General features: G+C 39.7%; 1 protein-coding gene across 11 annotated transcripts in view; it reads right to left on the bottom strand.

The window, feature by feature from the left end:
- The window catches only part of grid2 (glutamate receptor, ionotropic, delta 2), a 260165-nt gene that overhangs the window by 72705 nt on the left and 161813 nt on the right, over positions 1–25647 (bottom strand). For all 11 annotated transcript variants that reach the window (XR_015858677.1, XR_015858676.1, XR_015858675.1 and 8 more), the window contains 4 exons: positions 19236–19289; positions 13597–13770; positions 9440–9601; positions 7872–7991 (listed from right to left, as the gene is read on the bottom strand). Coding sequence is in view for 8 of the 11 variants with exons in the window: in XM_088376626.1 (XP_088232752.1) it covers positions 7872–7991; positions 9440–9601; positions 13597–13770; positions 19236–19289 (510 nt within the window). In the remaining 3 variants the exon portion in view is untranslated. The remainder of the gene's footprint in view (positions 1–7871; positions 7992–9439; positions 9602–13596; positions 13771–19235; positions 19290–25647) is intronic.

Here is a 25647-nt window from a genome sequence, read left to right on the forward strand (position 1 = left end):
CAAGCCTCAAATGGTTTACAGCGGGTTGAGTGAGTGACAAATACAGAGAATAACTAACAAAGATGCTCTCAGGAAAGAGCTTTATTTCATGACGCAGAAGACAAGGAGATCCCGTATCCATTATCTAAGAGGTTTTGCCTGAGGATGGGATGCAACAAAAATGACGAGTTGACGCAATCCCCTGTCCTACACACCTTTTAACAAAATGGTTTCCTTGATGAAATCTGTTGAGTTAAGTGGAGGGTTAACGACTGCTTGGGGGACTGCTATTATGTTAAGTGTACGTGTGATGAAAAATCCTTAAAATGAGGTCTTGGTAATTATGAGGGCAATAATTGGCTGCCATTTTTAAATAGCTCGGGCCCAATATTTACCGATGATTGGTGGCAAGGGGAAGTGATCGCGATTGTTCTCTAGAGGCAAAATCATGCCCAAGAAGACGAGTGATTCTATATTTTACTTAAAACTTTTTTTCTTTTACAACTCTAAAAACTGTTATATGGCAGTCGCTGTTGCTTTTAAACCTGTTGCACAAAATAGTGCCAACTCTTTAGAATTTTAATCAGGCCCTAAGGTCACAGTCTTAGTAGATCATGTGCAACATGTCCACCAACAGCATGGCTAATGTGTTCGAGTCAACACGTAATTTAGCTGCAGCTATGTGGGAGTAAATCAGGCCCTTGGTGTCCATTTCACCTCTTCTTCCTCCATCAGTCCACCAAACGGGGGCTTCTGTTCACAAAGCCATGGCGTGTCTAACATAAGGACATGACCTTGGTGTCAGACGCTGACGGTTGGTTTTATTTCCCCGCTGATCACTCCCTAGTTCCCTGCCGCTAGCTCCTGTGTTTACTGCCGGGCCATAGCCAATTAGGCCTTCATCGTGCCACATCCGTCAATCCACCTTTTCTCTTCGCTTCACTGTCATCAAGCATCAAATGTAATGGGATGATGAGACACGCATTGTTGTAGACGATGAGATCGTATTCTAACGGGCCAATTATTTGTGGTACTGTACTGGACACATACAGTCTCTGGTGGGTCGACGTCATTTCAATTACTTTATGACCTGTTCAGTAGATTTTTGCCAACAAATCCACCCCCACCCCCAAATGTGATGTAATAATTATAGAAAACGGATGAAATCCAAGGCAGCAGAGGATGAGGGGTTTTACGAGTAAAACTTAGTCATGCTTAGTTTAAACGAGGACTCTTCAGCTCAACGTGGGTGTATGTCTCAGAGATTTACACACACCAACATGCACACACACACACACACACTCATATGGTATGCCTTGGGCTTCAACGTGCAATAGGATTCCCAGCATCTGGGGAATAAAACCTCTCTGAGCTTGTCATAACAGCTCGAGAGGTCCATATGACGGCCAGGCGAGTTGTTTGCTGTTCGTCTGCACTGTTTGCGGGACTGCTGTGTTTGTTACGGGCCCAACAATAAACATCCCACTGGGTGTATTGTGAGACAATGGGCAACAGTTAAAAAATATATATATTTCAACGACTGCTCTCTTCCAAATTGTATTTCCAATACGCTTGCCATGTCCTTTTATCTGACGAGTAAATCTACAACAGTGTTTTGATAAAGGGCTGAGCAACTTTTGTAACAATTGTAGTCTTAGCTGCTCAAAGGTTTGCAGTGCTGTCCAGCCATCGTTTTCTCAGGAGCAAACCAAGAGGCATCGGGAATTGGGATGAGTCTGGATCCAGTGCTGACTGATTCACAGCTGTTGATGTAGCAATTTATCATCAGTAAATGTGACTTGATTAAATTAAGACTACAAATTGCTAAACACTCAATATTAGTGAATTGAAGTAGCCGCCCAAGTGTTTTTTTTTTTAAACAACTAAGCAGTGGAAAATAAACCCTGGTAAGTGAATACAGGATCTGATCTGAAGTGTACTATGAGAACCTGTACAAAAACAGTTGTGTCTTGACTTATGACTTTAATTTGTTCCGTGATCAAGCTTGTAAATTCATTTACTCACATATCAAATAAAAATCCCCATTGAAATGCATTAATCAGTTCCAAACCCTGAGAAAACCACCATTACTTTTGTTGTTAATTTAAAATAAAATAAAACATTATAGAAGACATAAACGAATAAGCTGTTTCAAAAAGTTTGACTACATTTTGCACTCTGGTATTCGTGTGTTGGATGTGCATTGTTAATGGAAATGGCCTAGTTGTGACATCAGAGCCAGGGAATAAGTCTTTGCAAGTGCTCTCCTTTTGTATTTGGGTTAGGGATTGATTGTTTGTCCGGTTCAAAAAGGTCAGCATGCTCATTCCTTATAAAAACCTACAAGTTGGGGCACTCATAAATCTGGTGGAGTAGATCATGTCATCCAGAAAATCCAGATGATGACAAAGTGGCAACTGGGGAATCAAGAGCTCCCCCTTAACCAGCCTGAGAGAAAAGCAAATGTCAGTCCAAGAACTTTCCTAGATGGTTTCTGCAGAAATCTAAACGAACAGTGTCTCAAAAAGAAAGCCCTCTTGGCAAATATATACAGTATGTATATTTTAACAGCAGAAGCACTTTGTCAGATTCAATCAGTGTCAAAATTCTGCTGTCCTGTGGTCAACTGGAATCAAGACTTGCTGGTCAATGAAAGTGCTTGTGACTGATGCTCGGGCTTTTGGCCATTAGAAAGTCACCCAATTATTAGGATGTGATGTCATTTGTTGAGTTTGAAGAAACTACTCATCAGGTTTCTATTGATTTTGGAAGAGTTGAAGTTGCCCAATTGAATGGATGTAATTTTATTCACGATGGATTTTTGTTTCCCTGCACTTGTGTTCTCCCGAACCCGCTTTCATTTAATCTATGCAGCTAGATCTTCATCTTCCTAATTCAACCACCCTTCCTCTCTCCAATTTTCCAGTTAGGAGAGAGGCCTATTGAATAAAGATACATGCAAATATATCTAATAGGCTGGAACACAGGAAAGCGAAGGGGATACTCTTCTGTCACCGTCATTTATGATTATGATTATTATTATCAATTTGCATATATTCAGGCCGTCGGCATTGTCCCTCTTTTCGCTTAATTTAACGTCACCTCTGACTGTGTCTCATTTAGTCAAGCATTGTATCTTTTCCTCTCTCTCGTGTTATTTGTTTTGTGTATGACTCTCACTTTCCTCTTTGGTCACCCTGGAGGCAAACTTTTTTTTTGCATAATTGTAATAATCAGTTCCACTTGCATTTGTCCCTCATGTGATCTCCCTAAAAACTACCAACAGCAATAACTTGCTCTTTGGAGCTTTACAACCCCCTCAACCCCAAACACCCTCACTTTGTTTGTTGTTCAGTGCCTGAAGCTGCTGCAAACTGTCCGTGTGTTGTGCTTAAAGTGTCTGCATTAATTTAACACCTTATAATAATTATTTTCCTGTAAGCATCTGCGGTGTATTTGATGTTACTAATAAAACACGATGCGCCCTTTAACTTTCTTGTTGTAGTGGGTAGAAAGCCATTATAGTTTTAACTCTCTCAGCACAAAGTTGATGAAGAGGCAAATATTGATTTGTTTTCCCTCCAAAACAACCTCAACTTGTATGGCTCTTAAAATCAGTTGATTTAAATCACCGGGAAGTCAGCGGTGTGTAAAATGAAACAAACCGGTAGAGTAAAATATTTGATTTGGGACATTAAAAAGGTCAGCGATATGAAAGAAAACATTTGTTAATTGTAAGTAAGAGATTATCTAATGGGAAAGTCAGCATAATTCAAAATACAACCATACCATACAACCATAGGTAATAAAACACAGCTTTACATTTATGTTTATAAAACGTCAAAGATTGAGCTTCTTACATGAGCTGGAATAGTTTAGGCTAGTAAAATAATAAATCTGCATATTACTGCCGCAAAACCTACTGCGGCAATGAGTCGTGGATTTTGATTTCCCTGTCTCCAACCTATAGGCCCACATTTATACATTTCTGGAGGAAATGCACTCTCAATTTTATTTCATGAAAATGAATGGAGCCATTTTGTGTGTCACAACATCTTCACCAAAGAGGGGGGGAAAAACAAATCCGTCAAGAATAATTTGGCCACAGCTTGTCTGTGCATGCATGTGTGCAGGGTGGTAGTAGCCTTACTGACAGTGATGCAGTATGACGCTAATTGCCATGCAGAGCCAAAAGGGTTAGCTTAGCATTGGCGAACATGGCAGGAGATTTGTATATCTGTCGGCATGTGTGCATTTCTTTGCATGCGTTTCATGAGAAGCCGCCACATAAAAACTTCACCTTTCAATTCTTCAACACGAATGCTTGTCACGGGATGACTATGTTTCCGAGGTCTCCAGAGTGCCATGTGCTCCCATTTCTCTACAGTACAGTTCAGTCGTTTCTCGGGAGGAAAGTTCAGATGGTAATTGAAGGTGACCCCAATTAAAAGCAGTTCAGTTTTGCGGGTCACTCTTTTCTGAATTATGGAGAATGTCAACTATGTAAACTGAAGTTGTCCCACTTCAACCATGTCATCTAACATGGCAGAATATAGACATATACTGTACATAGTTTTATTTTACTCATCTCTTTCTCCTTCATTGGATTTTTTTTCCCTCTCATCACCTCTGCCTTGACCTTTTTATTTTTACCTGCGCCACTACTTCAATGTATAAAAGCGATACCATTTTGGTCCTATCTTGGAAGTCATTTCAAGACGTCATGGATATCTAACAGAGCAATTACACGTGGCGGGACTTGTCCCCTGCCTCGGCTGTAGCCGCACACAGACGGATGCACGGGCCCCCAACGTATAGCCGCTGAAGCTAATGGAGCAGAAAGCCAATTCGAGCCTAGCGTGGGAGTGATAATTATGACCGATCTCAGATGTCGCCTGCTATTATTGCCGGCACTTGACAAGTATATGCATGAGGGTGAACTATGACAGGAATGAATGTCAGAAGACGCATTACAACGCTGCATGATTGACAGGATGGAACGAGGATGGATGAGAATGAGAGAAGAGGAGGACAAGAGAGGTCCTCAAGAAAACCTGGAGTGTGGGAGACAACCCTTATTGACTCCACAAGCCTTCACATTTGGACTTGAAAGGATTTAATTGTATTCAAAGTGCAACCAGCAGTTTCTCAATTTCTGGAGTACGATACAGTTCCCTAGACAACTTTAGCTTTATAAACCACTACACTATCAATTACATAACTGATTTAAGATGTCCACATTTGTCCACATGGGAAGTCATTTTTGTGAAGCATATTGGTAACATTAAGCAACTAGGAAGGTTACCTTTGGGAACTACAGCACAACCAAAAGTTTAAAATGTAGGCTTCTGTCCACTAGAAATACTGTATCCACCACAAAACACATTGTTAAATTTAAGTAAAATCTACACTTTTGTCCTTTTACAGTGAAGATGCAGACTTCAATATCAGCTTCTCACATTAGCTGCCAAAATGGCTCCCTGCCATATGCTAGTGATCAAAAGCAAGCATAGGAAACACAGCATGTGCTTTATGTCTTGATGTCACTACATATTACCACTGCAAACCATAAAAGATAGACGTAGTCTCTTGGTCGTTTCGAGCGGCAGGATAAATCTAGCCTAACGAAAAACGTAGACATGAATTACAGCTTAGGTCAAGTAGTATCTGGAGAATTAATAGCCATAATTAGAGTGCATGTGTGTCTGTATGGCATTGGGTACAAACATATTAGCATATCATAAATGCAATCTGCCCACACATACTGCCTTTATATATCAACATCTCAATGCTTGGAGCCTGTTTTCCATAATTCAAAAAGCGTTAATGCTGCGAGCTCAGTGTGCAAAAATGCTTGAGGATGCAGCCATTGTTAATATTTTTACAAGACAACCATCATTACTCAGCATGCGGGCGTGTTTAGAATGGGAATAAATTTGGCCACATGCGGCGCCCGGGAAGAGGGATGAAATTGATCACCGAGTCAAAAAAAGTAAAGCACTCTAAACTGCTGGAGTTAAAAAATGCTTTAAGAGCACAGTCGGGAAATGAAACAATCACTTTTGGCCTTGCTCTGCATTCGAATGAATACACACGAGCACAACTAGCCAACAAACAGATGAATTATGAGTCATATTTTTGTTGTTAGGGGGCAGTACACATATTCTATGACACATATCGGTCATTGAAGCAAAACAAAAACACGAACCTAATTATTTGTTCTGAAGTGTTATCATAGAGCAATTAAAGGGCACATTGTGGAAACTTGACTTTTTAATGATCTCTGGAGTGTATCGCTACCTCTCAAGTGTGATATTCAACAACGAAGTAAATGTCAGAAAAGGTGTTTATTGAACCTAAAGTGCATATTCTCTGAATGGGGGAGGGCGCCAGAGTAGAATATGCAACTATAAAGAAAACATGCAGATTTAGACCCAAAATAAAACCATGAAAATGTAAACTGTTAAACAGGGGTATTAATCACTCAGCCACCATTCATGGAACAAATGTTTTGACCTCTGAGGTCCCCTGGTGCGTTACAACAAGTTCAGCCTTTGATGCATGAAGAGAAACTCTTAATGTATAATAAAATGTTACATGCTGTGTATGAACTGCTTTTCAGAGGATGCGGCATCATTAGGCAACTCTCACTTGCGCTAAGAGGCAGTTAACGTAGAAATGTTCTTAAAGCAATATTTACTTCTCTTTAGTCGTTTGCTTCCAAGCATACGTTTCAAGTTATTAAAGAAGAAAAGTATTAGGGAATGATTAACATAGCGGTAATGAAGCAATTTCATTAGGCGAATTGGGCTTAATGTAATAATACTGTGATGTAAAGATTAATTTTGCTCCTCGGTACACTATCTTATCTCCACACAGCTACCGCTGGAATGGAGGATGGAACTGTGTGTGTGTGTGCGTGTGTGTGTGTGTGTGTGTGTGTGTGTGCATACGCTGTTGCACTCTATGAACCGACCCAACCTCGGTCTCAGATCAAAATCTGCAAAGGCTTGCTTCTCGGATGTCTTTGAAAGATTATCAAGAGTGATTATTCTGTGGTGTGCCGCGTGTTAAGAGTAATTTTTTTTCGGGAAGAGACTTGCGATTGTTGGTGAAGATATTTTTGTTTGTGGTGTGCTATGTTTGTGATTTTGAGAGCAGCTTTCATAATAACAGCAGTAAGCACACACTTGCCATTTTGTCTGTATCGTGTGGTGTCTCACATTAAAAAAGGTTAAGATGTTGAAAGAAAAAAAAGAAATGGGCTCTAGACTTCAGGCGGTCACTGTAGTGGCTTGGTCTTGTCGAGACCAATTTGTACGGAGGGGGGGGTCAGTCAGTTTTTAGAAGGTTATACATACACAATGTCACTTGTCTAAATGTATTTTGAGTACAAGAAATTGGTTGTAAGTCCTACAAGGTAAATAAATACTTTCTTGGTAAACATCTTAAGTAAAGAGGAATTCAATCCCATTTCTATGGTACGTATGTATGTTAAATTGATTGTCGTAGTATACAGCTTTTGTTTTTTACCATTCTACTTTGTAAAAAAAAAAAAAAAATGGACGGTTGTTCAATGAAAGTGTTGTGCACAAATATTATATGACAAAGTACAAAAGAAATCTTGGAAATGGCTTCTATTAAGCCAGTTAACATCTTGCATTGAAAATAAGGTAAGGCCAGAATACAGTTAAAAAAAACAGCTCCATAATAACACGCTAATGGTCTCTCTATTCCGAAAAGCAGCACAATCTTAAAGTGGGCCACATAAAAGGAAACAGGGCTACACTCATTGAATACAAAATAAGACTAAAAGCAGGCAGATAAATGAGGACTTATGTAAATCCACTCATTTTGTTTATACAGACATGATTAGTGCTTTGTTGACTTACCCTGTTGACTCCTCGCCCACGGTCTTCTCCGTAGTTTGTGCCCAGGATTTCAAAGATGATGTTAGGGTTGGTGCCGTTGTCGGTGAATTCCAAGAAGCTGGTGAGGCCACTCACGCCGAACTACACCAACATTAACAAAATGGTCACATTTTGGTAAGTCTTGTGCAAATTTTGGAAGGTCACTTTCAATCATGGGCAAAGTAATGGTGATAAGGTGAGTCAGTTAATACTCGCGGGAACTAAACACACAACCATGCAATTTAATAAATTTTGAAGTGATGCAATCGAAGAGCCTTCTGCAGTTCCTCCGCCTTCTTTTAGAATTACCCTCACCATATTTCACTGCACCAAGTCATAAATTGCATCATAACGATCAGAAAGGAGCTTGTAATGAGCATAGACAGATCGGATCATTGCGGCCATACAAAGTGCGGGCTTCTTAAAGACGGATCGCAGTGGAAATATCGGTGAAGACAACTTTGCTTTCCTGTTAAAATGTCGACATGCCATTTTCCATCAGCTAACGGCAACAACTTCAGCAGTTTTTAGTTACACAACTACACAGTGTGTGTTATTTATGGGATCACAAAGGTAAGGACAGTTCTGCCTCTATAGTGGCGACATTAACCAAATTTATACAAAAATTGGAAGATGGAGTGAGTTTACGCAAGCATAATAGGAGAGTCATAAAAATGTGTTAATTGCTATAAAACAACACATGTCCATGAGCTTGAAGCATATGTCCACGTTTGAGTTCCTGCTCGTCTCTTGTGTACTATTGGTGTTTTTCATTGTGCTTGTTAAATCCAAATCCAAGTCCTATTGCTCATTAAAATTACCAACTTTTGGAAGGATTTTCTCTTTCTTGGCTCAGGCGCTATAGTTGAAACCGCAAGATCCCGTCTTTGAGAGCTTTGCTTGTACGCTTTAGAATTCCCTCCCGGGATGAATTGTGACATCGGCACATTCGGCAGTTTGGCAAGTTACCCTCTTCACAACCTGTATAGATCCTACTGTTTTGTAATTCCCAAAGTACATCATCACCCAAAGAAAGTTTCACTCCACTTCATATGATAGAACATACAATTCAATTATGATAGTTTCCAGCACTTCCTGAACAGTTCACATTTGCTTGGCGGGGCTTTTACTTATTTGTCTCAACTTTCTTTTTTTTGTTCCATTTCACCTTGACTTGCAATCTTTCATCACGTTTAAATCCAGTTGGATCTGCGCCTCCTTGTTCTGATACCGATAAAAAAAAGAAAAAAAGAAACACTGTTCTAGAAATGGTGGCTTCTCTGAACGGCACCGCCAAGTGAAATGCTAATTTAGGATTAACGCGAGGCAATAATAAATGCGGCGCGGTGGCTTTTGTATCTATCGCAGCGTTTCACCTTGAAATCGGGCCACGCTTTGGCGCAACACTTTCATCAGCCTGTTCAGCTCTTCAATAAGGCGTCCCTGATGGCGATCTCTCCAGAGCTGATTTAAATACCTCTCCCAGATGTGACAGAGTTGACTTGAGTGACATTTTTTCAGTGCTTAGATCATACAATCTCCTATTGTACCTTTTTGACAGTGTCCAGCATGCTTTTCCCGCCTTGCCAGGGTTTGGAATTTTTCCGGATGCAGCTCAGACTGGCCATACTGTGCCACTTCCTGTCTTCCAGCTTTCTGTGAAAGGTGTTAGCCAGCAGCAGCACTGTGTCATAGATGTAGCGGTTGGTGATCTAAAGAAAAAAATATTAGATAGAAAAGTTAAAACATAAGTATTTTTCCACCCACACTTGGTTTTGATATTTTATTTCTGTTTATTTTTTTAAATCTGTTTTTGTAATATTTTTTAACGCTGAATCAATTAAAAACTTAACATTATGTTTTTATTTCTCCATGTATGCATTGTTTATCAAAATATATAATCAGCAATTGCAAAAATGACATGGACACTGAATTCATAAATAATAGAGAAACAGATAGCAAACATGTCATTTTGACAAAAACAAATACACCCCTAAAATTCAAATAAAAACAAACATGATGATCCTCCGGAACATAAAATGGATAAATACAACAAAACTTACAATAAATAATAAATAGAATAAAAACAATGCTAAATTTATACTACCACCACAACCATACTAATATGACTTGTGGAACATGTTTACTTTAACATGCCTCAACAAATTACTCTAACTCCTTACAGATAAACCAAAGTTTATATAATCTAGGATAAGACATGCCCTTAGCCAACCAGTGTTGATATAAAAGTGTTTTTTTTTGCAAGCATCAAGTTAGCTGCTTCCCTTTTCATGCAAATCCAGTGTGACTCACTGCCAGATGCACACGCTGCATCTGAACTAACCTTTGGTGTGCTAAAATGACATTCACCAACCACGAGATTGTTTTAAGTCCAAGCACATCTAAGTCTGCAGCGTGAGTGTACCTCCATGCAGCGAGGCGGGGGCGATTCAGCCCTGTGATGGATGACACCGTGATTTAGTGAGACTCTCCTCCTCCCCAAAAAAGATAACGAGAAGATAATGAAAAGACTGACGGCGGCAGGAGCCGCCATTGCGCAGTACGCGCAGTTGACACCCGCCATCTCCCATTAATTAAGCGCAGTAATTTTCACAGACGCGCACGCCGGCAACACCACGGCTCATATCAAAACAGGAATGTTTGCGTGTCTATTTTTAGACGTTGGCATGTAGAAATAATCAAAGCACGAGCGTACACATAAGCACCCAAGGACGATGGCCGCCACTCTTCATTTATATTTGGAAGCACGCTGTGTTTGTTTCTCTAATTGGAACATACAGTATGGCAGGATTGTAGGACTTTGTTGCATGACAGAAAACCTGTTGATATATTCGTGTTAAGGTAAATGCTATTCTATTCCTGGTGACACCATTTTGTGTGTCTCCATTAAAGTGTTACAGTAGCACGCCTGCACTGAAGCTGCAATTTCACTAACCACCTTCACTATTCCGTTGCTTTTTTTACCCCTGTACGAAATAGCCCCAGCTATTAGTTGACAAATAGGAATTGATGTCAAGGAAGTAAAGTGTGGAAAGGGAAACAAGCTAATAATGTCTGGGAGGGTCAACAATTAGCTTGGGTTGTTATTGGAAATCATATAAATAGGCAGTCGAGACAAATTGGACGTGAACTTCATTTCTGTTCTCGCCTCCTTCGATTTGGTATACTCCTCCGCATGGTACCTACTTTGCTCAACTGGCTATTAACACTTTCCAATTTGGGAAAAAAAAAGAGGTCCCTCTGATCCCCTGGGCAAAGAAACCCACCGCTGGTCACTTATTGGTCGAGCAGAGCGGATCTGTCGTCGTCATGTTATGCCAACATTCGAAATACCCGGCTGGCCATGACTTACTTGCTTACTTGCTGCACTTAAGCTCTTGATGCTGCATTATACTGCACTAATATATTCAATACGGCAAGGTTTTTAAATATTAAGAAACAGCCAAAAATAAACTGAGCCAAGCAGTACCATGTACCGTACCGAGTTTTGTATTACCTTGTTTTGCCTGATGATAAATAGAGAGATGTTATGGTATGGCACTTTAAAGGACACCCCTTTTCACTCCAGTTCAATATGAAAGATGCAAATTTCATTCTGTGCTGTCCCGAAGTGGAGAGGTCATGAAAGCAAAATGCAGAATAATAAGTTTGAAATGAAAAGAAGCTCAATGATGTCAATGACATCAAGGTTTTTCTCTTGTATAATCTTTTTTAGAAGGGGAACAGACAGGCAGATAAGATAAAAGAAAAAAAACATCAAACTTTCTCTCTCTTTCTCTCTCCCTTTGGAGACACACTTGTCACATGTCTGTTTTTTTCTGTCTTTTCTGTAGAAATTAAAGTGAACAAAAATCTAACGCGCTGCGGGGACCCCTCGCCAATCAGTGGGCTTTGCATTCCATGTGTGCATCTTGCGTGTGCGTGTGAAAATGTATCTGTGCCCAAGCCTGCATTGCTTCACTTCAGTGCAATGTGAAATTGTGCTTACGTGGCCATTAAGTGCTTCGTCTCTCCTTTCCACCAATGCGACGTATTGACCAGGCGCACATAAAAAAAACACATTGTCCTCCAGTGACTTCAAACAAAAACCTCACTGTGGATTTAATGCATACAATGGGACGGTGGCTGGGGTCTTATTAGGAATAACAAATTCTCCCTTTCACTGCACCGGAGCCTCCTGGTGTTGTTGACGGCGTAATTTGCATACACTATAAAACGAGCCGATGCCTCATGCAGGAGGGGTGCCAAGCGGTGTTTGAGATTAAGAATTTATTGAGTGTAACCTCCCCCATGCAGTGCTAGTTGCATGTGGTCAGAAAACTGCAACAGCTAAAACTGATGAAGACAGGTGGGCAACTCAGATAGCTCTTAATGCAATATCAATTCTGTACTGATTGTTGTTTGTTAGCGTTAAAGGACTCGTAGTTGAACAAGTTAGTGCAGTGTTGAAATTTCAGCTCTGTCCTTCCTTTGACATTTGTATTTAATTTGACCGGATAAAGATAAATGAAATTTGCTCCAGCTGCCAACTGCTAACTTAAAAGAAAAAAAGAAACTGCTTCCATTTGATACATTTTTCAAGTTGTTTTTTTTTGGCCTATAACTCATTCAGTTATTTTTAAGGTACATAGTCTACAAAGTTTCCAATTCCTGAATTATTATGTCATCATCCATGCACCAAAAAGTTGCGTGCTTGGGCAAAGGAACAAAAATGAGGCATTCCTCATTTCAAGGTCTCCGCCCGTCTCGTCATGAAGTCGTCATCGTTAATCGACCACGAAGGTTGTTTTCTAACTACTGTACAGGTATTCAGTTCTTGTCTCCATGAACCAGAAAGTTGTCTGCTTATTTAAGGAGAAAAATCAGATGTACACCTAACAAAAATTGTTGCCTCAAACTTTCATGACTCGGCCTTGGCAGACATCTAACACCCATCATTTCTCGCTAGAAAGTCTTCAAGAGCTGTAAGCTGACCTTGTTGTATTCCAGATAACCTTGTCAATTTGTTTTACCGCCGGCGCGCCGAGACATCTCCATAAGCACGGCGGCGACAATTCTCCTTTTAACAAATTTCCATGTCTCATCAAATATGATCCCCGGGGCTCTTGTGCAGCCACATAAATCAACAGCACAAAGATTCAATTTCATACATTTTGTCTTGGCACGTAAATAAGCGTACGTTCCCCTTTGTGTGGTTCATCTGATGGCAGCTTGATGACTCGCATGCATACACACACACCATCATAACTTCATGCATATTGTTGCCTTGGGGAAAATATTAAGGGGGCAGAAAAGCACAACAAGGGAGAAATAAAAACACGAAAGATGGAAAAAACATCACTGTTGAATTGAGTGCAATATAAACGCACAGAAGGATGCGCCAAATTAAAACCAAGAAAAGATGCAATCAAATCAGCCAACTTCATGTCATCAAAAATACACTGTAAACAGGTTTTGGAGTCCAACCCAGCAAACCAGACTAAATGGAAAACCGCCAACTGATAAGACAAGAAGCAACGACTGAAGCTAATTTCCTAATGTCTCTGCTCGTTTATCCTTTTTCTTGTTTTTTTTTTATTAGTTCTTCAGGATTCCTCAAGTGCATTAAAAGAGGAAGAAAAAGACCAATGAAGTGAAAGTCTTTCATTTTAAATGACCAATGTGTATTGGTTTGAGATGGTCTCACCTCCAGCTGCTGAGCTTTGGCGTTCTTTGGGTCACAAAGGGACGTGTTGATCCGGTGGTTGTGCTTGACGCAACGTTGGGTTGTGTTCTGCGGCATGGGGAAGGTCTGGCGCACCAAAGTTAGTCGACCCACCGACTTCCTTACCAATTCTTGCAGGTCATAGTCGGAGATCTCCTGAGAGGCAGCAAAAAAGAAACACGCTGCTGTGAGATAGATGTAAATTTTTCATGTGAAGTATAGAGCACTATTAACAACAAATTGTAAATATGTTTGAATGGAAAAAAAAAAAAGCATGCAAACACAAAAATATAGATTGTTTTTGGGCCAATTAAAATAATAAAATCAACTGTAATATATTCCTGTCATTATTTTCTATATCATATTTTTTTATTTGAGCCTGAAATTTTGATAAAAAATTCTGGCATTTTTTTAAAGATAAAAAAAACAAAACAATGAAATGATTAGTTACTTTTTAATTCTCTAATTTTCAATTGAAACTAGACACAGTGCCCACTAGATTTTCAAGGTCACCATAATGATCTTCATTTCTTATCTACAAATTTCTCGACTTCTACCTTAATTTGTTGCATAATCGCGAGAAGACCTTTCTTGTTTTTGTTGGAGGTCGTCACATAAAGCTCAGCCACATCCTCTATTTATTTTTCATTCTGTATCACATAGAATTAAATGACCTACCTGATAACTTGCTTAATCTGCGTACACTCCGCTCGGAGAGCACATGTGATTTAATGTGTATACCCGTGAGTGTGTTTGTGTGTGTCACATTTGTTTAGCTTCAGTCCCTAAATGGCTAACAGCTTTTGGATCACGCCAACACTGAAAGTCACACTGGGTGAATGCTGTCCACGTTTTGCATTGAAAGAGGCCAGCACAAGTACGAACACAGACTGGCATGAAAATAGTCTCGTGTGTGTGTTGGGATTTATGTGCATTAATGTCTGTGACTTTGAGTCTTTTGAGAAGGGGAGTGTGTGTGTTGACACTCGATTCAATGCCTGCCCTTGACTGGCTGGTGTGAATCTTAATTCTCCTTTGACCACCAGATCTGTCTTTTTCTCAGGAATTTTCAGCATGGTCTCTCTTTGCTGTATTCTCAGTTTTGTAATCCAGAGCCAGAGGCCGACTGTTTGGGGAATTGTGCCACATTTCACCCCCAGAAGTCCACAAATAGATTCCTTACTTGTCCTGTTTTGAAACTTGAGAGGACAAGGCATACGCATAAGGTTAAATGTGCTTAAGTTTCAATTATTCCACTCTTGGGTGAGATAGGAATATTCATTTTCTTGAGTTTAGACCCATGACAATATGTTTTTTCTGTTGCTGTGTTTACATGATTTTAATGGAAGATTACACTGCATAAACCAAAGATTTCACTACATTAAAATCCTGATCCCTCCCATCAACCCAAGAGCACAGAGGCCTCTTTTCTTCAGCTTTATGTTTGAAAAATCTCTCATCCCGTTGTCCTCTGCCCCCTCTCCTCACAGCCTCTTCACCTCTCCCACCCGAGACATTAAGTACTTCTTTCTTGAGCGAGAAAAACTACTCCTTTCTTCTCTAACCTTTTCTATGACCTCCCATTTCTACTGCCGACCCTCCGAAGAGCTCCCCGTTCGGTATGGGGAAAAACTCCCAACGTCTTTATTGCTTCAAGTTTGAGAGTCATCCACAACTCCTTCACCATCAATATTTTTAAAAGATATGTTCACACCTGCAGTTGCCTTTCTCTGGTGCTAACCGGCTAAAGAAAGCTTGACCTATTGGTTTGTTTCCATTAATAAATCAAAATAAAACAATGAAGCAATACAAACATGACATTACTGGTTTGGTGAGGAAAATGCAGTTAAATTTGGAAGATTCAGACCTCAAACTTTAGATTTATGAGGCAGACATGCTAACTGTTACCATGCTGCCAACCTCTTCAATGCAAATACCAAAAATCAAACTGCACTATACTGTTACGAAGACAAGTATGAGAATTCTCAATGTTTTCTTCAAAATTTAAGAGCAAAGGCGAAGGAGTGTGTGTCCTTTATCATTTCTCTTCCTCATCCTCACCCCCTGAGCAGAACGAAGGCGATGAGGAAGGGCAGGGTGATCAATTATAAAGTGTGAACTGTGTCTCAGTGGGACGTCTAACTGCTGGCTGTAGATAAAGCAAAGTTATGACAACCATACGCTATCCCCTCATCCATAATAAAGCGCAGGGAGGCACCAGGCGCTCCCTCCCATATATTCTCATTTTCCAAAGTACAAGAAAATATTGAAGCCTTCATCCACTTAAAGAGTCTGTTTGAATAAAAAGCTTCACTCATCCCGTTATGGACTAGTTGCATATGCATCGGATTAGAACATTCTTCTCGACGGCATTGTGATCGGCAGAAGTAGGACATTGGGTCGGAGCGTTTCTAGTGTAGTAGAGTGAAAAGGATGATTTTAATAATGTAAATGCTGACGGTCAAGCTGTATGATGTGGGAATTAATATCCCCCACCACAGCTGGTTTTGTCACTGCTTGAACAAACACAAACAGTTTTAGCATGTACATTCATTAAGTTTAATTGTGTATTTTTTTTGTTCTAGATTTAATCGGAAGGTAAAAACTTAGATCTTTGTTAGACTTGTTATTGGATTATTCATACTGTAAGGGGCAGCAAAACTCAAGGTTGTGCCAGGTGGAAAAAATGAAGATGAGCTTGTGTTTTACATTAAAATAATCCCATTAAGACAAAATGCAAAGATCAAATGTTGTCACACAGTTATCCCTACAGACCTAAAACAGAATAAGAGGTTAAGATACTGCTAGGATTTTACAATAAGGTGGTTTGTGTCACCCGTTTGCTACCCACTTGGTATCTTTGAAGCTCCAACTGACTAGAGAACTGGGATTCAAGAAAATAGGAAGGGTGGTTTTCCAAATTCTGGCACCACTATCTCTCATTACTTCACTTGTGTCATTCTATCCTCTCATGCTTTTAATCTTCAACATTTCTAATCGTCAACATTTATAAGCAGCTCTGGTTTATGATGAGGCATCATTGCTTGACTAATGGCGAGCTGATCATTCTAAAATGGGGCTCTAAAGAATCTCAAAGACCGAATATGTTGCTTTTGTTGAAACTATTGTCTTAGGATAGCAGTGTATCTCAGGATTTAATCACACCTTTAAGCTTTGGAGCAATTCAAAGCTCTGATATGACTGTTCGACTGGTGAAGAAAGGCAAATTCGGCAAAATATTTGTGGCTTGAAAGCACAGGCCTTTGGGTAAAACGATTTCAACGTCAATAAATCAGTACTTTTGAAACAAAAGCCACTGACCCCTATTATTGACGTTCACCTTGCACAGTTAGCGCAATACTAAAAACAACGTGAACACGATTCCAATCACGTTGTCTGTTTCTTAGCAGCGATTAAAGTACTGTTGCCTTTTTGAGAAATAGATGTCTGTAAATTGGCAACACTGACTGAGATTTTGCAAACTGGTCCCTCTCTGTGCACAGTCATGTTTTTAATAAAAGACGTGCATGTCAACTCGTATAGGTGACTAAACGAATGAATTTTGTTTAATTGGATTTCTTAATTATTTTTTTTTGTATTGGTCATGAATATTAGTTTGACATTTCCAAAAAATAAGTTCTTCTCATGGTATTTGATGGTTCTGCTGAATAAAGATTATGAGGCTGTCCTTGGGGGCAAAAAAACTCTCTTTCAAAAGGGGTCCCTGTACCCAAAAAGTTTGCGAACTGGAATTTATGACATTCATTCCAGTAGTGCACGGAAATACCAAAAATGTTGCCATTCGACTTGCATGATCATCCCAGTAAAGCTGCCAAAAGAGCAGAGCACTGCCAACGAGACAGCCTGAAGAGTGTTAGACAATAGCAGATGTCTGACAGCTCAATGAGAATGTGGCCTAGCAGGCAATCAACAAGAGAGCACGCTCAGCGGGCTGCTCCACATTGTTAGCTGCCATAAGCGAGCACACGGGGAACCTTGGCGTGTGGTGCCTTGACTGAAGCCACAGGTTCTTAACACTTTTCTTGTCGCGATTGTCATTTTCTTTTCTATTTGAAAACAATGACACTGCTTCCACAGGTACGGCGGGGGAGTTATGTACACAACGGCAAATGGGGGAGCCACATACAAACATTTTTTTTTACCAGTAATTCCGTTTAGGCAAAGCTAAATTGATATGTTTATGTCAAAAAAAAAAAAAAAAGGACAAATGTATAGATACAGCAAGATCCAAGACAGACTGCTAACTTTAGCATTGTGCAATATTATGGAGTGATGACATAACAGGAATGCTAATCATTGTGAAAGACTGTCTGTGATTGTTGTTAAAGATGTCATCTTCACAAAATGCGAGAGTTTTTAATATTGTGTAGAGAAGCCATTTACTCTTCTTCCAAATGAAGTCCTTTGCCGCCCCAAAATATAACACTGAAGCTAAATAAAAAGGTCCTTCCAAAGATGAATGTCCCCTAAAGTCTCATAGTGTGTAAACTTTTATCCACCTGAGGGACTGATTTATGTGCTTCTGTGAGTGCTGCTGTTTTGGTTAGCAGCCAAGTTCAATAGGGGACACCAGTTAATTCTTGCCAATGTGTCTCCTGTGTCACTCACAGCATCTTTCAACTCAAGTAATTACAGTTATTACCTGTTTTATTCCTAATGGAAATTTGAGGGAAATGTTCATTGGTCTCGAGTGGATCTGAGTGGACTAATTGGTGCACGGCATTGATAAGAGCGACAGCCACTATTTGGGGTAATGTGGTACATACTCGACTTTAATGTGCAGACACAGGCACTTTTTTTGCTCGTGTTTTAATCAAAGGCATGTCTCATAAATTATAAACAAAGCTCTCCAGGAAATGCATTAACATAAAATTATAGGGAATGTTAAAGTTTAATTATGTTATCTTATCACCAACGGTCACATTAAATTGTGAACAGGGAGGAATAACAAAATGAATTCAAACTGTGGAATCACAATCAGCCCCCTCCAAAAAACAAAGTTTACTAGTATGATTAAGATCGTGACTTAGTGGACTCCTCGTCCTCTCATTTCCCCTCCCAGTGTTATTAATATTGAAGTTACCTCCCTAATTTTGGATTGTAAAACTTATTCTCATCAAAAGGGATTCCACAGCGGTCACAAGCAAATATCGTCTGCTTAACAGCCTGAGAAATAAATGAGAATTTAAATTGGGAAAGGCCAATGTAAAGATAAAGCCAGTTTTTTGGTTGTTGTTTGAATTCATGTCTTGCAAGAAATTAATTCCAAAAGATGCACAGAATTGGTTATTCTAAACAAAAAATATTATAAATATTTTGGGTGACTCGGAATAGGGCGTACAACAATGACCTGAGCCACATGCTGCTTCACCACATTAAAAGAAGTTATTTGATCACATGTAACGGCCTGCTTTGCTACATTCCAATTACAATTCTGAAATGAATTCTTGTTGGTATACAACAGTTAAAATTTTAACTCACCAGATACAAGCTTACATGACACTCAGTTCTGCTTTATCAGCAGAAGAACGTTTACTTATTTAAAAAAATACATACAAAACACACTGATGGATCAAATTTGTATCTATTTAATAACTGACCTCGTTGATGAGGATCCAGTGACAGTCAAAGGCCACCAAGTTGGTCTCTACCACCTGCAACACACCAAAAAAAAAAAAAACATGAAGCATATTGTTGTTTGTTAGTATTAGCAAAACACATTGCTGACATCTTTTAATTTTTTATTTTAGTCTTAACTAATATTTATTTGAATTGTAATAGTGTGCCCTTTGTGCCATGGCCCTCTCACACGCCACATATCCTCTCGTATATCATTAACTATAATTGCCTAGTTGCCAATATGTCCTAAACGTTTTTTTTTTTTTTTTTTAAGATCATAAACAAAAAGCAACAGCTGGAGCGGGAGACGGCGTGTGGCTAATAGCGCTTTAATCTCCCGTAGTGTCTCCATAAAACTTCATCATCGTAACAGTGACGGCCGCCATAAAGCATTCTGTCAGCGGATAGAGAGAACAAGACGGACGCCGAGTGATGACTCACAATTAAACGCAAGATCTTTACCTTAATTTCTCTTTATGAATCATCGAGTACATTTCCACTCATTCACTAGTAGACCATAAAATGTGATTTTGAAGACAATTTCACTCTTACTTCCACTCGAAAATCACGATAAACAGACTCTATGTCGAGTTCTGTGCTTGTTAAAATGTTTTTTGATGTTAAAGAAAGTATGGAGCATGCCGTTAACACGGCTACTATATGTGCTTTTGTGTTTGATGGCGCGTGTGTGTGCGCCAGTGCAAGTGTTTCCGGTTTTTGCCATTACAATCTCCCAGTGGCAGCCGCCTGGACAGATGTTTGCGGCTAATGAGAGAAAGGACACACTTTTATAACACCACCCATGACTCCTCAGGGGTTGAAGCTCTTTAGTGATAGATACAAACGTGTGCTGGTGCTAAACAAGCAAAGATGTTATATTACAGCTGAGCCCACAATATACTGTGCAGTTTGTGATGTGAAATGATTAAAGTGGTGTGTGATGTTCCTTTTTGTAGATTTCTTAAAGATATTATTCAATTTATATTCCTGGAAAGTCCAAAGTAAATTGTAAATATCCATGTTTCAGCCCCGCACGGGTAATTTGTACTTTTTGTGAGTTCCTGGAAGGCATTTTATGTATTTTTCTTTTGGGTTTTGAGAGGCAGGACGGCACAGGAAGTTACAGTGTTACGGCCATCGGGAGACAAGAAAGCGGATTTTGGTAGTGTGATTGCAAATTTTCTACCTCAGCCTAGCTTTCATTGGATTTGCGCTTGTGTATTAGGAAGATTGTAGGGTGAAAATTGCAGCTGGTTACTATTCGTGTTTACTGAATGTGTGGCAGCAAAAGGGGAAATTGGGATTATTTTGAGGGTAATGCAACATGTTCAAAACAAAACAGCACAAAAAAATACATTTTTTGAAAACACTGAATTTAGTTCAGGATTTGGAATCGTCAAGTATAAACTGAACCAGTTGAACATTGAACAGTTGAACAGAGGCTGAGATGTACCTAAGTCAAATTCCTTGTTTGGCACGCTCAAACATGGCGAATAAAAATTCTTGAATCTTGAACTAGTTCATGTAGAAAATAAACTTTGTTTCTCCAACACTGATTATAGGCATATTTGAACATTATAGAAAATGCACAAAAAGCTGCCAACAATTGAATTTTTCCCGGATAAGCATGGAGAAAATAATGCTAATAGATGCGGATTCTCTGTATGTGACCAGAATTCGGCCAGTCCATCTCAGCAGCATAACCTCTGGTATGCACCACAAAGGAGTTGCCATCAGCACCAACTTGGAAAAAACATGAAACTTTTTCAATCTCGCTCTGGTGCTTCTACTTCTCCCAAAGCCAGCAACATATTTCACTGCCATCCATGCATAATATGCACTGCTGCAGCACAACTTGTTTGCATACGGATGGAATAGCAAGCCATAAGAGAATTACATTCTATAACTTCCCTGGTGCAATTCATATCCCACACCCTTCGCTTTAGAAGGATGGAGGAGATGACAATGGACTTGAGAGGGAAGATCGGCGAAACGGCGCTTGGGCCACAGAGGATACACAACGAGCGGCGCGTTCTCTGCGACAGTAACAGCAAGACCCGAGGCCTCTGGGCCAAACAGGCATCATGAAAGAGGAAGAAGCTGAGATTCTTCAGTAGGAGCACCACCAGTGTGTTGTTCTTAGTGCATGCTGCCCTGCTGGCATCCAAGCTTTCACACACCAGGCATCTTTGATTCTGCAGTGGAGAGGAGGTGGATGAACAAGCTGTTTTCCATTGCAGATAATCCTGACGACGCCCACTCAGGGGCAACTGGACGGATTGGAGAGTACTTCGGCGGACAGTCTTGCAGTCACGACAAACAAAACTATCTTTGGAAATGCTTAATTGTAAATGAAACACATTCCAGTCCATACTTCAGTAAAATCTGGAATTTGCCAGCCTTTTATTCAGGTTGCAGTTCTATATTGAAGGGGGGGGGGGTTAGACTTGCAAGGTCAAGGGGGATTTTTTTTTTTTTTCTGAGTTCGTATCAGAGAAGCCCTTTTCACACTGCCAGCTGCTGGCATTGCTTTGCAATGGACTGTCAACATAGACTGTTTTGTATAGAGGTCACTGACAGGGACTGAGGTACAAAGCCCACCTGGAGAGTTTCCACCTCCGGAGGTGGCATTAAAAGGACACGTAAAAGCCAACATGTTTCTGGGTCATTGCGTAAATGGCACTGACACAGACTGAGAGCCCAAAGTCAAGTCAGCATGCTTCAGCTTGGAAATGAAATAAGGCCATTTGGGGATGCTGAGGAAAAACTTTAAGAGGTAATATCAATTCAATTTTACACCTCTGAAGCTTAAAACGTATGACAGACATAACATTGTAGCATCCTTTCCAAAAGCTTTAACCATCCACACAATTTGTCTCCGAGTGATGGCTTGAATATCACCTTCGCCCTGTAATAACACCTCCAGAAATAAGTGAGAATTACACACATGGCTGCTGCTGGATGACACATGGTACTGTATGTACTATAGTCAAGTTTCAAAGTGGCAACGTAAGCTTGCTTACTCCAAATCAATGAACATCAACTAAAGAACCATTCAAAGTCATAGTCAGGAGCTCTTAGAAATACTATAATAGTCAGACATACAAATCTGTGTGAATGGTGGTGGTTGTTTTCAAAGGAAGAATAGGCATGGCTATTGAATAATGTACTCCAAATTGAAAATGAGATTAAGAGTAATTTAATGCTACGCTCTATTTGGGATCAAATATAGCAAATAGCCCGCAGGCCCAGCCCTCCAACATCTGCATATCAATGCTTCCCATTTACACACATAAATACAAGGAGAGAAGAACACGGAGAAAGATATTAAATGCATTCCTCCACATTCAATTCATGGTGCAGGTCGACCTACGATTTGGTTGAGTTTCAGAAACACATTTCCCATTGAGATCATTTGTCCAGATTCCAATTTGTCGCCATCATGAATGGCAGATCAAGTGCTACCTTTTAATCATAAGTGACACGCATGACAGTTAACTAACTATATAGCGGCTCGCGCTGGAAACTAATGAAGCAGTCTACGTATTTATTCAGTGCTCCTTCTCAAATTACATGAACTGTTCAGACTATTAAAAAAACTCTTCTAGGTTGATTCCCTCTCCATTACGTGTCTATTAAGCACGATCAAAGTGAGGGTTCGTTTCCTTTATTTTAATTTCATTATATACTATGGGTAACTTATTTATGCAGCTCCAATTGTGCACTCAGAATGGTAAGTTATTACTTTATAACTTAAAAGCATGATCAGCAAGGTGGACTCATTCTTGTCTGAAATAATGAGGTCAACCTTTATTTTATTCCTATTACGTTTCATCCCTGTTAGTAATTTTTGAACAAATTGTTGTTAATTAATTTTTGGTTTACTTGCCAGGACATCCACTTCCATGCCTTTCTGTACTCATCCAGTCAGTCTTTGGAAACTTGCTAATGGCATTTTGTTACCGAGTGACATTCTTTGATTCTGTTGTTTGTTTCAATTTAGTTAAGAATGTCAGGAATAAAATATACTTAATGTTTTTTATAATGCTGGCAGATTACTTGTATTAAATGTGAAAATAAGGTGCCATAATATGAATAAATCTGGCTCAGATTGTTTTTAGACTTGTACTGTAGTAAATGCATGATGCATCACAATAATTCAACAGTCCATCATTGCAATGCAAGGCAGTACATTGATGGACTATGATTGAGCCCTGATTGATACGACAAGCTAGCATTAAGGGGCACCCTGCTGTCACGCACCATCTGAGCCTTTAAGTCTGCTCAAATGGAGCAATGTGATTGCTTTTGATGCAACACAAATACTCATGTGTTAGACAGAATGTATGGGAAAATAAAATACATTTCCTCCGAGAATCGAAGGATGTCATGAAATACTGTAGACTACATTAGATGCATCCCCTGGCAGACAAAAATATTCTATCACAAAAAATGATTGACAGGATATGTTTACATTGTTTTAACGAGAAAAAATCCAATTAAAGACACTTCTCATTTGTTATCATATCATGTTCTAGACGTACTTTCATCAAAATACCTCAAGGATAGGGGAAAATGACAAACTTTTGCTTTATTATTTCTTGTCTTGATTAAATCAACCGGCGAGCCTTGTCTCATGGAAGTGATGAGCCCTGATCAAGCTACATACACAGCTGGGCCAATAGCAAGACTTCCTTTTGTTACCATGGCAACTGGGGACAGCGCCTTGGATACTAATTGATAGAGTCGAGTCTGGGGGAAAAAAAAAAAAGAGCCTCTTCAGACACTAAATGCATTTTAACTTGTGGAGTTCCATACACTGCATTGTGTGTCGTCCATGGACACAGTGGTGCTATTCAGAAACTAATGTTAATCTATGCAAAACAGCTCTGTTCATCTTTTGTTTTTTGATGTGATCGTAGGGACTTTGCAAATGTGGAGGATGTAATGTTTCTGCATAATAGTGCCTTTGCATATACGTTTTACAGGCAGTGTAGTCTGTTGAAAGATGCCCTGGATCTTCACCCAGGCTAGCTAATCATGCACTGAGACCTGCTGTGTGGGTGTGTTTATTATTTAAATTAGCAACACTGTTACATAACAAAAAAGGATAATGGCTCACACACAAGATGCATTTCCACGAATGAACAATGAAACCTAACTTGATAAACCAAAAAGGAGCCTTTCAGGTGTAAAATATAAAGGAGAGTAATGGCTTACATTATCATCAAAGCGCTCTGAAGTGAGTTGAACAAATGGGGTGTGATTACCAGGTCCATTAAGAAAAATCACAAAATGTGCTTTAGCCCTCATAAAAACCGGATCTAATAATCTGACCAAAATGTATCCTGAAGCACTTTTGACCACATGTATCCCAATTAAGGCATTGTTAACACAATATTTTGTCTCACATTTTAACCTTTTTAAAAGCAAATATGCCCGCAGTTGTCACACTGACAAATTGTATTAATAAGGGTTATCTTTTTTCCCCATACATTGTGTGTGTTGGAAATAGATGAACATTTGTATTGTATGCTCACTATTTTAAGACCACACATTGACTTGATGCTTCACTTTTTTAAGAAGTGTCCATGTTTATAATTTATTATCTCTCATCACTCTCCATCACAAATTAAAGAAAAAAGAGAGCAAAAAATAAGAACAGTATTTTTGCCGTAGTCTTGACAAATTGTAATACACCAAGAACATACTTTATTATTTCCCAGGCCTCCTTATTTTTGCTCTTGAATAAATAACCACCCCGCATGGCCACTATTTTGAGGAAATGGGATAGTTTCCATCAAGGCACTGTGTATTTAAGCCCCAGCGAGATGAGAGTAAATGACTTCTCAGGCCTTCATTTCCAGTACAGTGTATTCTGTTCAGGAAAGAGTGAGATTTTGTGTAATTAAGTCTTTTGCTTCAAAGCAATGGAGCATACCAGGACACGCGTCGGACGCGTGTCAAAGGCCCGTGCGCTTCCTTCCTTGCAGCTAATGACTTGAAATCGCTGCCATTATGGTCGCTTTAATTAATCTGATCCGGCGGTGGTCATGCGTCAATAATCAACTAGCGTGTGTGTGTGCATGCGTGTGTGAGTTGTCACACTCGACAAAAGCCACCAAGCGTCCCGTTGACGGGGTCTCGCCCTTGCTCTGCAGCGCTGCTCTTGCACTATCGACATTATCGATAAAAAAAGAGAGAACAGCGTGAGAAAAAAAAAAAAAAAGCAGCAAAGTCACTGTTTTTTTTTTGTGCACATTCAGCAGACATTGGTATATATCCGTCCTGGCTCGCCTTTTGGTGTCTCCACATGTTCAGGCAGAAAAGCTCTTTGTGTCCAAGTGCTACTGGGGCAGAAAGTATAAAATGGCCAACATGCATTGAACCCCT

This window comes from Syngnathus floridae, chromosome 5 (assembly GCF_059516105.1).
Source record: "Syngnathus floridae isolate MCC-2025c chromosome 5, RoL_Sflo_1.0, whole genome shotgun sequence".
NCBI classification, from domain to species: domain Eukaryota; kingdom Metazoa; phylum Chordata; class Actinopteri; order Syngnathiformes; family Syngnathidae; genus Syngnathus; species Syngnathus floridae.